Source organism: Drosophila biarmipes, chromosome 3R, assembly GCF_025231255.1.
Source record: "Drosophila biarmipes strain raj3 chromosome 3R, RU_DBia_V1.1, whole genome shotgun sequence".
Classification (NCBI taxonomy): Eukaryota; Metazoa; Arthropoda; class Insecta; order Diptera; family Drosophilidae; genus Drosophila; species Drosophila biarmipes.
The window spans coordinates 20,910,777-20,926,314 of record NC_066616.1 but is presented as its reverse complement, the minus strand read 5'-3'; the positions used below and the strand labels follow the sequence as shown (position 1 = coordinate 20,926,314).

At 42.0% G+C, this 15,538-nt stretch overlaps 4 protein-coding genes across 5 annotated transcripts; 2 read left to right on the top strand and 2 right to left on the bottom strand.

Moving 5' to 3' along the window:
- Positions 1-5,971: 5,971 nt before the first annotated feature.
- LOC108026069 (uncharacterized) lies at positions 5,972-7,468 on the top strand. Of its 2 annotated transcripts, none has more exons than XM_017096765.3 (2): positions 5,972-6,104; positions 6,285-7,468. In XM_017096765.3, the coding sequence occupies exon 2, from the start codon at positions 6,396-6,398 to the stop codon at positions 7,428-7,430; it is 1,035 nt and encodes a 344-aa protein (XP_016952254.1). In that variant the 5' UTR covers positions 5,972-6,104; positions 6,285-6,395; the 3' UTR covers positions 7,431-7,468. The 2 variants fall into 2 exon arrangements, with proteins under 2 accessions (XP_016952254.1, XP_016952255.1); XM_017096766.3 differs by having other exon boundaries at positions 6,280-7,468.
- A 131-nt stretch (positions 7,469-7,599) lies between these two features.
- LOC108026446 (guanosine-3',5'-bis(diphosphate) 3'-pyrophosphohydrolase MESH1) lies at positions 7,600-8,403 on the top strand. The gene is made up of 3 exons (XM_017097385.3): positions 7,600-7,775; positions 7,840-8,184; positions 8,250-8,403. Exons 1-3 carry the CDS (start codon positions 7,698-7,700, stop codon positions 8,364-8,366), a joined length of 540 nt encoding a protein of 179 aa, XP_016952874.1. The 5' UTR covers positions 7,600-7,697; the 3' UTR covers positions 8,367-8,403.
- Positions 8,385-9,987, bottom strand: LOC108026447 (probable phosphoserine aminotransferase). The gene is made up of 3 exons (XM_017097386.3): positions 9,747-9,987; positions 8,829-9,505; positions 8,385-8,773 (listed from the first exon to the last, which is right to left on the bottom strand). Exons 1-3 carry the CDS (start codon positions 9,789-9,791, stop codon positions 8,401-8,403), a joined length of 1,095 nt encoding a protein of 364 aa, XP_016952875.1. The 5' UTR covers positions 9,792-9,987; the 3' UTR covers positions 8,385-8,400.
- A 1,169-nt stretch (positions 9,988-11,156) lies between these two features.
- LOC108026096 (putative defense protein 3) lies at positions 11,157-13,171 on the bottom strand. Its single transcript, XM_017096796.3, has 2 exons — positions 12,714-13,171; positions 11,157-11,471 (listed from the first exon to the last, which is right to left on the bottom strand). The coding sequence occupies exons 1-2, from the start codon at positions 13,145-13,147 to the stop codon at positions 11,399-11,401; spliced, it is 507 nt and encodes a 168-aa protein (XP_016952285.1). The 5' UTR covers positions 13,148-13,171; the 3' UTR covers positions 11,157-11,398.
- Positions 13,172-15,538: the final 2,367 nt, after the last annotated feature.

Below are 15,538 nucleotides of genomic sequence, written 5' to 3'. Positions count from 1 at the left end.
GTATTAGCATTTTGTATTAAATGGTTATACAAGTTTTCTATAAAATACTATTTATAAACATAGAAATGGAAGATATATTTAAATATATATCAGCACAATGGCAGTCCATAATTTTAAGCACCAGTAATTTACTTGATCTTCATCCCCCATGCAAGCCCCACCTTAATCATAGACTGCATCGTGGTGCCGTAAAACAGATCCGCAGTTCATTAGATTAAAGATCTATATCTTGCTGATGGCCAAGTAGTTCACGAATCGATCGTTAAGAGGCTTACACACTAGAATTATCTCTCAATAATGGTTTGCGCCAGTTACCCCAAATATCTTATTGATCGCTTAGGTCGTTCTGCGGACCATGAGTCATAAATCTGGCAAACGATCGTCGACGGATTGATCTCTTTCGGCTCTGCGAACATTCTCCGCAGCAGCATTTTCTATTTGTAGAATGTAACAATCATTGATGACTGTTTAATAGGCAAACATTTCGGAGTACTCGAGTTCTGGACCGCAGACCGAGGACCGTCGGGCTCCCTGGTACTTGTTGACCACTTGAGGCCTTTCACCGCTGCCAGCTGGAGTCGGGGCTGCTGCTGGGGCTTCAGCTGGTTCCTGGGATGGGGACCGAGTCTGGGTTGGAGCACAGGCCCGGCGGTAAGCCGAAACTGCACCCGAAACTGAGATTCGACTCGGGCACTCGTATGACTTGGTTTCGTTTCGTTTTCCAGAACATTAGGCCCAGGAACAACTCAAATCGCCTGCTGCTAAATTTCACTGTTTACTTCTTGTGCTCCGGCTGAAATTAAAAGACTATAAACAATCGTGAGAATGGCACTTGAACATGTTCAAAACTATAATGGCCTAAAACGAAATGTGCAAGAGAAGCCGCAACCGAAGCTCGGAACGGGTGGGGGTAACGTGGTGTGCACTGAGAAAAAGTTATGGAAACAACACTAGAATAGCAAAAGTGGAAACCACATTTTGTAGATCTTGAATGTAATGCGAAAAGTATTTAAGATCAATAAATACTGCCTTATTTATGGTTTAGGTAATACATTTTTCCATATTAAGTTGTTTTAAATGCATACCTTATCCTATTTTACTGAATTCGTTCTGTGTCCCATGTTATACTCAATTTCTACACATAAAATGTCATAAAAATCTTAAGTTTATGAGTTAAATGAGATCTCTACAGTTCTGAAACCAAATTCTGTTTTACTACCCATAAAATTGATATTACTCAAAGCTGTATTTATTATTTTAATGTGTTTTATGGTACCAGTTCTTTATTTCAAGTACTGTTGATAGGATCCTAAATTACTAGAAAAATATTTCAAGAGAGCCCACAACTATAGATACTTAGGATTCGATTTTTTTCCCTATGTAGCACTGAGAGCACACAAAGCCAACAAACGGAGCGAGCCATGGACAAGCGGCTAAATGAACAGACAGTCAATCAACTTTTAGTGAAAAGCAACGGCCAAGACAACTATAGCAACAACCATGATGACTGGTAGTATGTTGTATGACTGGGACTGTCGATGACGTTGGCTTCAAAGAGAAAAGCGCGGGCTCGGCTCAAGCGAAACGATCACGAGCTGCGGATTGGTTGGATCTGAATCTGAATCTGGCAGATCGGCCGGCCAGATCGGTCTTGGCCAAGATGATTTAAGCAGAGCACTGAGGAAACTATTACGAAATGATCAGAGCCAAAGCAGCTAAAACAGAATCAAATCAGGCGAAGACGATGGTCAATGGTCGATGGTCGATGGTCGATGGTCGATGGTTATGACTATGGCCATCGCTATAGCGGCCTGATCTCAACTCAACTGAACCCCAAGTGAGGCTCGGGGAATGGCGGTTCGCTATTGCGATCATATCGTATCGGATTGGATCGGTTCGAGACTCGATTACAATAATTACAATCGGCTACGCGCGATTCGGCAAATCGCAGCACCAACAACAACGACAGTGTGGCCTGCATCTCACAGATACGGATGCAGGGGCAGATACTCAGGAGGAGGGCTTTGGGGGGATTTTTTTAGAAAATTCCCAGCGCTAAATATTTTACTTACAGAAAGGGAGTCTCATTTAATACAATTGTGACTTAAAGTCTTGAGCTAAGCATCAAAATGTGTACGCCACTGCCGGATACAGATACATTTACATACACAGGGAGAGCTTATAGATATTGGGGCCACCTACAGTCTAAATTGAATTTACTTGAACTTCTTACTATACAAAAATATCGTTATTTAACATTTTTGTTTGAAAATGTTTAATTATTGAGAAATAACTAAAAAACCCTTGACTTTTTAAAGAATTTTTCATGTTAACCATCTTGAATTTCTTTTATCTGAATAGTATGCCATAAGTATTTCTATGAAAACTATTAAACTTAAATAATTAAACTGTAAATACTGAGAGAGGCTCCACTGTATTACGTGCATATAAACAATCTTTATAAGAAATTGAAGTCAAGAAGCAGAATTAAAACAAAACTCATCAACATCAACGGGCACACACACGCGAAGTCGTCAATTGCCGCCGTTGTGAGTGTGCGAGTGAGTGGGGAGGGGGCGAGAAGAGAGCTGAAGAAAGGAGGAGAAGAACCAAGAGGAGAATCGAGAGGAGACAGAGATCCATCTTCTAGGCTCCATTTGGCAAAGCGAATCGGGCAGAACGAGAAATTGAAAAGACAGTTACAACCTCATAATGAAGTTGCCTCCTCTCTTGCTCTCTTCCTCTCCCTTACTCCTCCTTCTCCCCTTTTGCGTCCACCGACTGTATGTATCTTTCTCCCGAGGATTGGCCATGTCTCTTCACTCTTGGTGACTGAAATCTGCGAAAAAGTTTATAAAAATCCAAAGCAAAACCGCATGCTACACATAAACACACAATCTCAATTGCCGCAAAACACAGATACACACACACACACACACTCACCCACACAGACTCACAAATCGTGATGTTGTTGTATATAAGGGGAGCATTTTTTTGTTTTTGCGAAATTGAGCGGTAAATGGGCAGCGAGAATGAGAATCTCAAAGATGCCAAAGCGACTCACTGGGATATTCTCTCTCGCATGCGATTTTCGTACGCGTTCAACGGTAGCTGCGCACGCGTTAAAACGATCTTTCAGATACGTCATAAAACGGAGAGGTTCATCTTGTGAATACTAAATTGGTTTTAAATGTAAAATCGATCTTATAACTTGTTTTTTATGATAAATATCAAAAATAAATGAATATGATTGTAATTGTATTCCAAAAGATTACGAAGGTGTCTTTAATTCAGATTGGGATCAGAAATTATAATAATTATTAACAAAAATAAATAATAACAAGCTCGCTAGCAACAACCAATAAAATAGTTATGTTTGGCGTAATTTTTGTTGTAAGTGAGAATATTTTATAATTTAATGAAATTTTCCTTATCGATGAAAAATAAATAATAACCGTTTCCCTTCTGAATAAATTTATTCAATGGCTTAGCCAAGTTTAATCAAACTATATAATTATATTAATGGCTTCCGTTTTCCCTGGCTTTGATTTCCTGGCTTTCGAGCGTTGACCAGCACTGCGGCAGATGCAACTGGTGCTGCATTCACTTCTGGCCAAAGGCGCACCTCACACAGATACTCTGGCCAACACACACCGATGCAGTGCCCCCGCACTCACACACACAACCACACACACAGCTACGTGGGATCGGTGGCAAAGATGCAAGATGCACTCGCATTGCAACTGGCTTTTGGTCTATAATTCTTGTTTCTGGTTTTCGTGCTGCCAAGATAAGGAGTGGGACATGGCCAGCACAGCCTCGTCGTTACTACGGTCCTCTGGCCACACGATCATCATCAGCACCATCATCATCATCTGGGCGAGGAGAAGGGGCCGCAGGAAACTGCAGCAGCATGGCGCTTTGTCTCCCAAAGGAAGCGGACCAGTAATATTTACATTTATTGCTAAATTATGCACACTTTTTTGTTCCGTATTCAGGTATTTTTATTTTCACGAATTATTATTCAGTTGATAAGTCATATCTCTAGCTCTGGCGTTTTATATCTGATTTGGAAAGAGCTGGATGTTGCATATTACCCTGAGGCCACTGGGATATTTTAGACAGTTTTGGGTAATTTGGAATAGTTATAAATATGTTAAAGGAAGGAGAAAGGGGAAATAAAAAACCAATAAACATCACAAGTTTTACAATTATTTAGCATTTATAAGAAAAATATATTATTTTTCCTAATGCCATCATTTTAAAATCTTAAAAAACTTGGTTCCTTCAGACACTGCACAAAATTGAGCAATCATCGCAGGTTTGTTTTCTACTTAAAAGTAAACAACGCCATTTATTAATGAGTTTGTAATTTGAATAAAATTCATGACGTGGGCCCATTTCTATGGGGTCGCAGCACAATCTCTGCGGTTTTCCACGGTGAAAAGCGTCGAGATTGCTACTAATGGCTGGAGATTTTCATGGAAAGTTGGTGCGGTTGCTGTTGCTGTTGCTGCTTTTGCTGCTTGTTGCTTTTTCTTGCCTTATGAAAATTTCACGCCAGTCGAAAAGAATTATTAATTGCGCAGCGGCAACGGGAACAACAAAAACAACATTACAGCCACCACCGCAGAAGACAACAACAACAACCGCACACAAATTTCAAAAAGTGGGAATTATGCATCGCTGCGCAGAAGCAGAACTCTAAAAACGCACATAGGGAAAATCCGGGGGTAAGTGTATCTGTATCTGTATCTGTAGCTGTATCCGTAGCCGTTTCTGTTTTTGTTGTTGCATCTGTGTGTCTGTAAGCGCGTGTAAAATATGGTAAACATGGAAAACACGTAATAACTGAAAAAAGACCAACAGCTACAGAAGCAGTGTAACACAAAAAAGGGAAATATAAAATCAGGTACAAATTTTCACCAAAAACAAAACAAAAAAAGAGTTTACACCGCTCTGCCAGCGTCGGACGTTGCATTGTCATTATTGATGGACATGGGCGCAGAACGGGGGATTTCCCCGCAACTTACATACATAGTTAGTGGCTCTCCTTTAACTATAATATTTACAATTAAGTTACTGACAAAATATGATATATAAACTAAGAACAATAAATTTTACGAAGAAATTAAATTTTATAGAAATGAAATAGTATTTTATAAACTTAAATGTATACGTTTTGTTGCATTGAAGAGTGGATAGGGTACTTAACATTTAATTGTAATTTTTTTTTTATATTTTGATAGACTACTGTTAACAGCTTCTTGGGGTTACAATCCTATCTTATATCATTTGAACGTACCTTATACTTCTGTAATCCTTGAGGGTAAGCGAAAGACCCTACTTTACTCCGATCCCCTCTACATTTTTCAAGCCCACGCCCATGTTTCTCGGCTGTTGTAAAAGCTGGCTTGGGCCTGACTTTGACGATTTCGTGGTCACACAGTGTGAAGAATGGCTAGGAAATATTGTATGCACCGTTGTTTGGTGGGCTGTTACAGATTTACAGATTACTGCGCCAGATAACAAATGAAAGTGCCCTGGCATTTGTGTTTTTTCGGTTTTTTTCAGTTGCTCCGCTCGTTGGGCAGGAAAGAAACCCCAGAAGGAGGCGATCGTTACAACAATAGACAGAAAAACGTTGACTCAACCTTTTAGCTGTGAAGAATAACAGCAATTTGGGTGGGTTTTGGCTTACATATGCTTTATGGGGAAAGATCGGCGATAAGAATCTGACTGATCTGGGCTTAATTTGGAAGAAAGTCAAGTATGGGATTTCTGGGCAATCCTTCCCTTCTAATTCCAGGCAGTTCCAAGAGATTAATATTCTTTTTAAATGGTTTTCTAAAAACAATTAAACCTTAAAATTTGACACTAAATTAAGTACTTTTTACCCACAGATTTTTATACATTTTTATATTCTTAATTGAACCGGAGGATTATTAGCTCTGCTTCTGCTAGCTTTGTAAAGAATGTCAATTAAAAATTGTTGTGACTGGCTTATACTTTTACACATTTCAATATTTCCGCAACATTTACTTATTTTCTTCATAACGATGATTATTTGCCATCAAAGGAGCACATCTAATATACTGCCCTAGGTGAGTATCGAGGGTTAAAAGTCTTTTAAGACGGATATAATATTGAGAGACTTCCATTGAGCCCTACAAGTCTTTTAGTTTAAAATTTGGTTTCTAAAATATAACAAAATTATTAAACTTGACTTGGCCAATTTTAAATGTGCTTCAGATAATTAGAGTTGTGTAATTCCGCCAGAATAGCTGCCCCTTGGTGACAACCCTAGTCAACAGAGCTTTCCAACACTGGTTGCGTTGACATTTTTAATTGGAAAGAAAATTCATTTAAAGAAAACAAGCTGAATCCTACTCAACATGGCCAACAAATTCCGGAATCTAAGCGGCAAACTGTTCCATCTGTCCAGAAGCAGCTTTAACAGGACAACGGTGCGTCCACGAATGAGTTTCCCGGGTCGTGGAGGCTTTTCCGTCGCTCGTCCCAAGCTGTGGGGCGCCTTGGGAGCCTTAACCGGAGCGGCAGGACTTCTGATCTACGCCCTGGAAACCAGCGTGGATGCCTCTTCGGACTGCGTGCATCCACCGCATCAGCACTGGAATCACTCGGGCCTCCTGGCCGCCTTGGACAAGGAGAGCGTGCGTCGGGGTTACTTCGTGTACAAGGAGGTCTGTGCCTCCTGCCACTCCTTGCAGTACATGGCCTATCGCAACCTGGTGGGCGTTTGCATGACGGAAGCGGAGGCCAAGGCCGAGGCCGAGGCCATAACAGTGCGAGATGGCCCCAACGATGAGGGAGAGTACTTCGAGCGTCCGGGCAAGCTGTCTGACCATTTTCCATCTCCCTATGCCAACGAGGAGGCGGCCCGTTCGGCTAACAATGGCTCCTATCCGCCGGATCTCAGCTACATAGTGTCGGCTCGCAAGGGTGGCGAGGATTACGTGTTCGCCCTGCTCACTGGGTATTGCGATCCGCCAGCCGGTTTCGCTCTACGCGATGGCCTCTACTTTAATCCGTATTTCTCGGGCGGAGCCATTGCCATGGCCCAAGCCGTTGACAATGAGGTGGTCACCTTTGAGGATGCCAATGTGCCTGCCTCGGCCGCCCAAATCGCCAAGGATGTGTGCGTCTTCCTAAAGTGGACCTCGGAGCCGGAGTCGGATGAGCGCCGCCTGCTGCTCATCAAGGTAACGCTTATGTCGGCCTTCTTGATCGGCATCTCCTACTATATCAAGCGCTTCAAGTGGTCTGCTCTGAAGTCTCGCAAGATTTTCTTCATTCCCGAACTGGAGGCCCAGGCTAAAAAGGAGGCGGAGGAGGCCGCCAAAGCCTTGCGCAAGGCCAAGGAGCAGGAGTGCAACAAGTGCGAGAACAAGAACGAAAAACAGGAATAATCTTGGTGTATTGTCAAATAAAGGTTTTTGAATTTAAATAGTTGGCGGGAGCTTTAGTTATCGATAGGTGGTTCAGGGCTGCAGTAGCAGTGGTGCAACATAAAACTGTAATCGTTTAGTGACGGCCTGTTATGGTAGAACAGCTGCTCTGTTAAAAAAGTAAACAAGTTTGCCATTTATTATCGATATCAATTAGTAACATTTTTAAGAAATCATTAATATCTATTAAAAAGCATAAGCTTAAACCCAAAGAACACTTTGTTTATAATGGTTACCTATCCCTCTGCTAAGTTTATGGAGTGCCTGCAGTATGCGGCTTTTAAACACCGCGAACAGCGACGCAAGGTAAGCTCCACTAGACTTATAAAACTATAACATTATAACTTTTCCCGGTTTTTCATATTTTTAGGACCCCAAGGAGACGCCCTATGTGAACCATGTAATAAACGTGAGCACTATTCTGTCCGTGGAGGCTTGCATCACAGATGAGCCGGTGCTCATGGCTGCTCTTCTTCACGATGTCGTCGAGGATACGGATGCCACATTCGAGGATGTGGAGAACCTATTCGGATCGGATGTCTGTGGCTTAGTCCGTGAGGTGACGGACGATAAGTCCCTGGAGAAACAGGAGAGAAAGCGTCTGCAAATAGCCAATGCAGCCAAAACAAGCTGCAGAGCCAAGCTCATTAAACTGGCCGACAAACTAGATAACCTGCGGGATCTGCAAGTCAACACGCCAACCGGATGGACAGAGGTGGGTTTACATATACATGTATCTCCGAATACCTCCCTTTTAAAGCTAACCGCTTTCCTTTTCAGGAACGTCGCGAACAATACTTCATTTGGGCCAAAAAGGTGGTGGACAACCTGCGAGGAACCAACGCCAATCTGGAACTTAAACTGGATGAAATCTTCCGCCAACGTGGTCTCCTGTGAAATCAAAACATCCACCAATTACAAGGAAAACCGTCTAGTTTTTATTGTTTTTGTAAAAGGCCAGCATGAGATTGGCCAACTGTTGGGTCTCCGCCAGCGTTACAGCATTGTAGAGGGAGGCACGAATGCCGCCCACCGAGCGATGACCCTTCAACTGGATCATGCCCTCCGCCTCGGCTTTGGTGAGGAACTCCTTCTCCAGCGCATCATCTCCCGCGGCGCTGCCAATCCTGAAGGGCACATTCATCCTCGATCGCACATTGGTATCCAGTGGACAGTAATAGAAACCATTGGACTGGTCAATGGTGTCGTAAATGAGCTTCGATTTGGCCGCCGAAAGCTTGGCCATGCCGGCAACACCTCCATTCCGCTTGATCCACTTGAATACCAGGCCCATCACATAAATGCTACAAGGAGGGAAAATTAACAAAGATTTTTATTTAAAACCCTTACCCAACTTACCCAAAAGTTGGCGGAGTATTCAGCAGCGAGCTGTTCTTGTCCATCAGTTCAAAGTTGAGAATGGATGGCGTGATCTTCAAATGCTTGCCTATCAGATCTTCTCTGACAATAATCACCGTGGTGCCAGCTGGTCCAATATTCTTCTGGGCTCCGGCATAGATCACGCCAAACTTGGAGACGTCAATGGGACGGGAGAGGAAGTTCGAGGACATATCAGCCACCAGTGGAACGCCGGCTGGGACCTCGGGCACAAAGTCAAACTCCACACCCTCGACGGTTTCATTGTCGCAATAGTAGACATAGGAGGCCTTGGGATCCAACTTCCAAGTGTCCTGTCGTGGAACTGATGTGTATTTGGCCAGCTTTGGCAGCACAGCGTTGACAGTGCCGTACTGAGCCGCCTCCTTGGCCGCCTTGGCTGACCAGGATCCAGTGATTACATAATCGGCAGTTCCTGTTTGTCCAATCAAATTCATGGCCACTGCTGCAAACTGTCCTGTGCCACCGCCCTGCATCAACAGGATCTTGTAGTTGCTCGGCACACTGAGGAGCTCTCGCAGATCATTGATGGCCGCCTCCTGGATCTTGGCATAGTTGCTGGAGCGGTGGGACATCTCCATGACCGATATGCCGCTCCCATTGCAGTTGAGCAGGTTCTCCTGCACCTCTTTGAGGACCTAAACACAAATTCAAATGAAATTCTACATATTCTATTGATATAATGATTTATATACTTTTTAAAAGCCATTTTAAACTAGTTACTACTGCCTCTTAGAGCAAAGCTGTATGCAAGCAATTTAAAATGTGCATATAGTACAACAAGCAATTAATTTCAATTGAATAATAATTCATTATAATATTACAGGCATGTCACGTGTTTTGGCAAGGTGTTACAGTATTACCACCCGTTTTACTGACCTCTTCGGGCAATTTGGCTGGACCGGCGGCGAAGTTGATAACCATGTTTTCGATGTTGTGGAGCGTCTGCGATCTGTGAACCTCTCTGGGAAGCCGCTAAGTATTGACTAAAGTGTTGAGCAGAGCAGCCCGTATTCGCAATCGCTGATAAACGAGACGAGGCGGCGGAGAGAACAGCAACAAGTCACCGGGCAATAAACAAAACGCGTGCGGAAAAACAGACTCAACTCGCCCGACTGGACAACGAACTCGGATTGAGCAGGTGCGGAGTGCTCCAAACAGGGGGCTCACCACGGAACATCCAATTCCTGACTGCGCTCCTGGATCCGCGAAGCCAGACAAAGACCGGCGGCACGGCGAATTCGATCAAAACAAGTCGGCAAACCGCACAGCGAATATATGCGCAAATACTGTTTGCAACACACGAAAACAAAATGCTCCCCATGGGCCCATGTTAGCCCCTGTAACCCCCTTTTCAATCCAGCGCTGGTTGCCATGCACTTTTCGATGGCCTGACAATAACAACCGAACGACTGGATTCGCAGACGAGTAAACAAGCTCCAAGCAAAATATGTAAGTGCATTGTACAGTGAAGACCCGCTGTGAGGGGAAAGTGAATTGTATTTTTAAAAGATTTCAACAGAACATTTGGTATTGCAAACCAACCTTTTAAGAGTTTAGAATAGTATAGTGTACTTTCATGTTACTTTTATTTATATAATATTAAACATACTATTACAATTATTCTGTTTCGACTTGAAAAGAATTTTGAATATATATATTTTCTTTGTTTAATTTTATTTTTCTCTCATATATTTTAGTTATCGGAATGTATATAGCTCTTGTTTCCTAGATTCCTTAACCTTTATAAGCCAATAAAATTAGGTTTATGAAATTATTATTTTCCTATTATTATATAAGACCATTTTGCTATCAGCTTTTATATTCTGATGTTCACATTTAATTAATGATTCGTAATGATTCGTCTGCCGATAAAGAATTCCCCGAACTGCTCATATCTGCAACTGATTCCTTATCCTTATCCGCTCCGCTTGATTAGAGGCCTTGTAAAAGGGCAATCAGAACCGCCTTAGACCTATGCTACGAATACTTATCTTGGCCTATGTCTTGGCCAAAATTGGTTGACCGTCTAATTACTTTATAGCAGCAGGCTCCTTGCACAGCCGGCATGAAAGGTGCTCAAAGTTTCCAATTTACTTGGACGCCCAAAACGAATTTCCAATGAGAAGCTGGCCAACGTGTCTGGAAACCCAAACGTGCTCGGCTCGTGCGTTCGCGTTGTGGGTGTCTAAGTGGGTGGGTGGGCGCTCGGGTGTGGGTGCTACCGGGTGTTCTGGGGTGTCACCGGGGTACTGGAACACTGGGTGCCGCTGGGCGGTGGGAACTGGTTCGCTTGCTCGGATGCGGAGACGTGGGCTGGTCATTCATAAACGTTAAGCCAGAAAGTCAATAATTTCGCCCTGTAATGTTGATTGCACGGCTCAATGGGGCGCCTTTGGCTCCGAGCCGTCGGGGAATGGTATGTGAAAAATCTTCAAACAACAATTTCGTTTTGACTAATTAGGGTTTTTAAGATTTATTGCCCGGCGTTGCTGGCTACAGCTGTCTTATGAATAAGTACACAATTTCAGTTATTGCGGCTCCGCCTGCACTTTGTTCACGATGTCGCTCCAAAAGGTTCCGTACTCCTGTAGCACAGTGCCCCTGCAAGGAAAAATGGGAAAATGTAAATGTAAATTGCTCGAGTCATGATTGTTTTTAATTTATACAGCAGATCGCATGCAATGTGTAGCTGCGTCTATAAATAGGCAGTAATTGATGATTCGACAATTTCAGGAGATGATTTTTAAGGTAAGACCACACTGGACTACATTAATTTGAAGTTACTTAGAGGTGAACAATGCAAAAATAGAATAATAATTGTATGGTTATATATTTTTTGAGTTTTATATCCAAATATTGATTTTAAATATCTATGGGTATTTTATTAAAAATTTCTTTCCATCAGAAGTTTTATTGAAAGTAAAGTTTGTGCAAAATGTGCTCTTGAATATTCGCTGTCTGTTTTTGATTAATTCTGAAATTTGCATAACTTCTTTATGGTAAAATGATAAATGATTCAAGTGTCCTTAAAATAACTTCTGTTCGGTTAATACACAGTTGGCGCAACCTCATGTTGGCCAGTGTTTTTGCGCCGACAAAGTTGACAAAGTTGTCGTCCGAAAGGCATTGACAACTTTTCTTGGCTTTTTTGAGGTTGTCACTGCGAGGCGTCTTTGCCGTTTGATGCCTTTTTTGTGGCCCGATGATTGGAAGACTCTTTTCGCCCGGCTCTTTCCAAATAAATCAATTACATAATGCCTTTTGTGCGATTATCCGGCAAGTTTTTGTCGGCCTGACAATTATGCGCACATTACATTATGTGGGTCAACGTGGCGTATGATTAATGAATCCCTTCACGACCCACGATGATGGTGCTACTGCTTGGGTACCACTACTCCTAAGGCTTCTACCGAGGCTTCTGGTGCTGATGATAATGATGATGGTTATTGTGATGGGGCCGGACGATAGAAGACACGTACTCTATTTGTGCGAAGCCAGTTTTGACAAAGTGTTTCATTGAAACTGCCAGGAAATGGGTGCTAAACACACATTTATTAAATTAACGTAGTGGTGAAAATTGGCCAATTTGACTTTAAGGCGGAACAGAACAGACTTTAAAACCAAATTGAGAATAGGGTGAATATGTAGACCAGCAATTTCTACAACATTTTGGTTAAAGATTTAATATTATAAAGGGGTTATACTTCGTTCTAGAAGCTGGGATTATATTTTTGGCTATCAACTTTAATATTATTATTAAATATATTAAATATTAATTTTTTAAATATATTATATTTATTATTAAAATAAAGTTTGGTATATCTATCCTAATTTTAGACTTACGTGAAGTAGACCCGCCCCCGCTTGTTCTGCGGGGCCTTCCAGATGAGCTTGGCTCCGAGTTTATCCCGGTTGTCCGAGTGCGTGATGGCCGAGCACTCGGGAATGGTCTTGGTGTTCTCGCTCTGCACCCACTCCCCGATCCACTCGTTCGAGTGCGAGTCCCGCGCCTGCAGGAAGAATCCCCGGAAGACGGTGCTCTGGTCGGAGTGTGGGTAAATCACCACCGATATCTGCTGGCCGGGATGGTAGGTCTGGGCGTCGGCCACCACCTCGTAGGGATTCAAGTGGGCCGGCTGACTCCTGGCCTTGCCGTGATTCGGCTGATTGGCCCGCTGTTTCACGCACGTGTCCGCTGGCGCTCCATCCGGAAAGGCTATGGCACTGCCCAGCAGGAGGATCAGCGCCAGGCTTAGCCAGTTGAACAGATCCTTCATGACCGTATGTAGTTTCGGTTTTTCTGATCGTGGGAAAATGCGAGCGCGTTCGGCTAATCTAATGGTAAAACTCGGCTCGCCGCCGTCATCGCCGGCCGTTTATAAAGCCACGCCGCAATGCCAAAAGCTCCGCTGCCGCTGAAGACATGGGCGGGCGGTCAAAACCAAGAGATATGTACAGTCGAGGGTGGTTTAGTAGTGCCTGCAAATATATTTAATTTGAGTGTTTTTAGACTTTAAAAAAAACTTTTTATTTAAATGTGAAGTTTATCAATGGTAATTATATAATTAAATTATGTTTATTAAAAAGTTAATATTTAAAATTAAATATGTTTTGATCGTTATTCAACTAGCAACTTTTTCTAATACCAAGCTAAATAAATTAAGCATTAAAAAACTTAAATAATGCAGAGTTCCATTATTCTAACTATGAAAATAGGCCTCAGCTTATACAATTACTAAATTTCCTAGTGCATAAATCGTTTATATTAAGTGCAATCAACTCCCTCGTAAATCATTATTATTTCGGTTAATTTTGAAAAAATAAACATTGTGGTAGTGAATGAGATACATAAATTATTGACAGATGCTCGCTTGTATTCTAATGAATCACTAATGATTTATATTGACTAATTTATGGCCCGTGTCGGTGCTATTAATCTGACCGCAAACGTACAGAGGGGCTCAGCTGGCGGCGGACAACCAGTTTTTAATGATCAAAAAGCAAATGGCCAAAACATAGTTCCTTTCCTGCACACCGATCCAAACTGGGTCACACATTAGTCCCTGTCCCTTCCCTGAGTCGCCCAGTCGCCGATTCAGAGTCGGATTCGGATTCGGTTTTGGTTTTGAAGTCTGGGCCCCAAAACTCTGGCTCTAAGTGCTCCATTGCGAAATTCTATGCTTCTAATCGCTGAAAATGTTGCCTGTACAGTGTACACCGCTCTGTGTTCCGTCGTTTGTATATTTTGCGCCTTTTCGATGCATTTTTCAGCGCGTTTTAATGTTTTAATTGACAGGCAGCCGCTGTTGGCGTTTTTGATTTCGCTGAATTGAGTTGGCTCTCTGGTGTGGGTTTTTCTTTTTACACCCGGTTATGGTATGCTAGACTCGTAGGAATGCATGTAACAGGTACAAGGAAGCGAACAGGTACTCAACTACCTGCCAAGAATGGTTCACATCGGATCATTCAATAAAACACCATCTCAGAAACACCCAATTTGCGGCATGCGTATCTCCATCTCTCTCGCACTCAGCTCTCGCTTAGCTCAGTAACGGGTATCTAATAGTCGAGTCCGTCGACCACAAGGTTCTTTCTTGTTATTTTTCGTTTTTTTTTGTTTTTCTTTCTGTGAGTCTGGCTTTTCCTCTTTTGATTCCGCTGCGTTTCGCATTTCGCAGTTGCATGCGGCGGTTTCCTTTTTGGAATCCGCCAACGCCGTTTCTCGGCGGAAAATGGTTTTCATTCAATCCCCCTTCCCCAACGGTTCAATTTCATTTAGTTTTGGTTCTCTGCCCGGTGAGATAATTTTAACAGCTGTCAACAGATGGAAAACAAAAAGAGCGATTGGGTAAACAGTGAGCTTTTCCATAAGCGTTTCAGAAATAACTAAATTACTTAGTTCTTCTGAAGGCTTTAATTTCTAAAGCAGATGTCATATTTAACTCTCAATATTTATCGATATAAACTGTTCAAGCTATAAATTAATATTTGTTTAGACAATCTGCCGAAAGCTAATATTTCAAGATATATTCATTCAATTAATCAATCCATTAGGAAAATTAAATATTTAATAACAAGCTGCATGCTTAATTCCTATAAAACCAAATGAAATATATGTTTCAATGCTGTTTTTGCCAGTTACCTGCTTAAAATACAAATAAGCTGACCAATAAGCCATCTCACTATTTATTTAGTTAACTCAACTCTAAATGTATGAATAAATTATTTGAAACCAAAATAAAAAATACACAAAAAAGTGTCCAATTAGTTTTTACTCAAATATTATATTGCTCCCTTAAATTAGCCTTTTTTCGCTTTGTTGACCCAATATTCACTTTGAAAAACGCACCGCATGGCACACAAGTTTTAATTTAATAAATGTGAATATAAACTGAAACCATTTCTGGCCAAAACACTTTTATTGCTTAGCTATTGCCCCGTATGCACGCACACACACTGTGGGCAAACACAATTTAAAACTCGTTGCATTAATTAAAATGTTCGGTTAAATATTTAAATTGCACATGCCAGAGTCAGCAAGTTTGTGCGCTCAAAATTAAATTGTTTACTTTTTGGCAAATGTGCTTGCGCAGGAAGGAGATAAATATGATTCTAGATTGCATTTAGCCGGAGAGCAAATAGGGCTTAACCTTACTATTGGCCAGTGC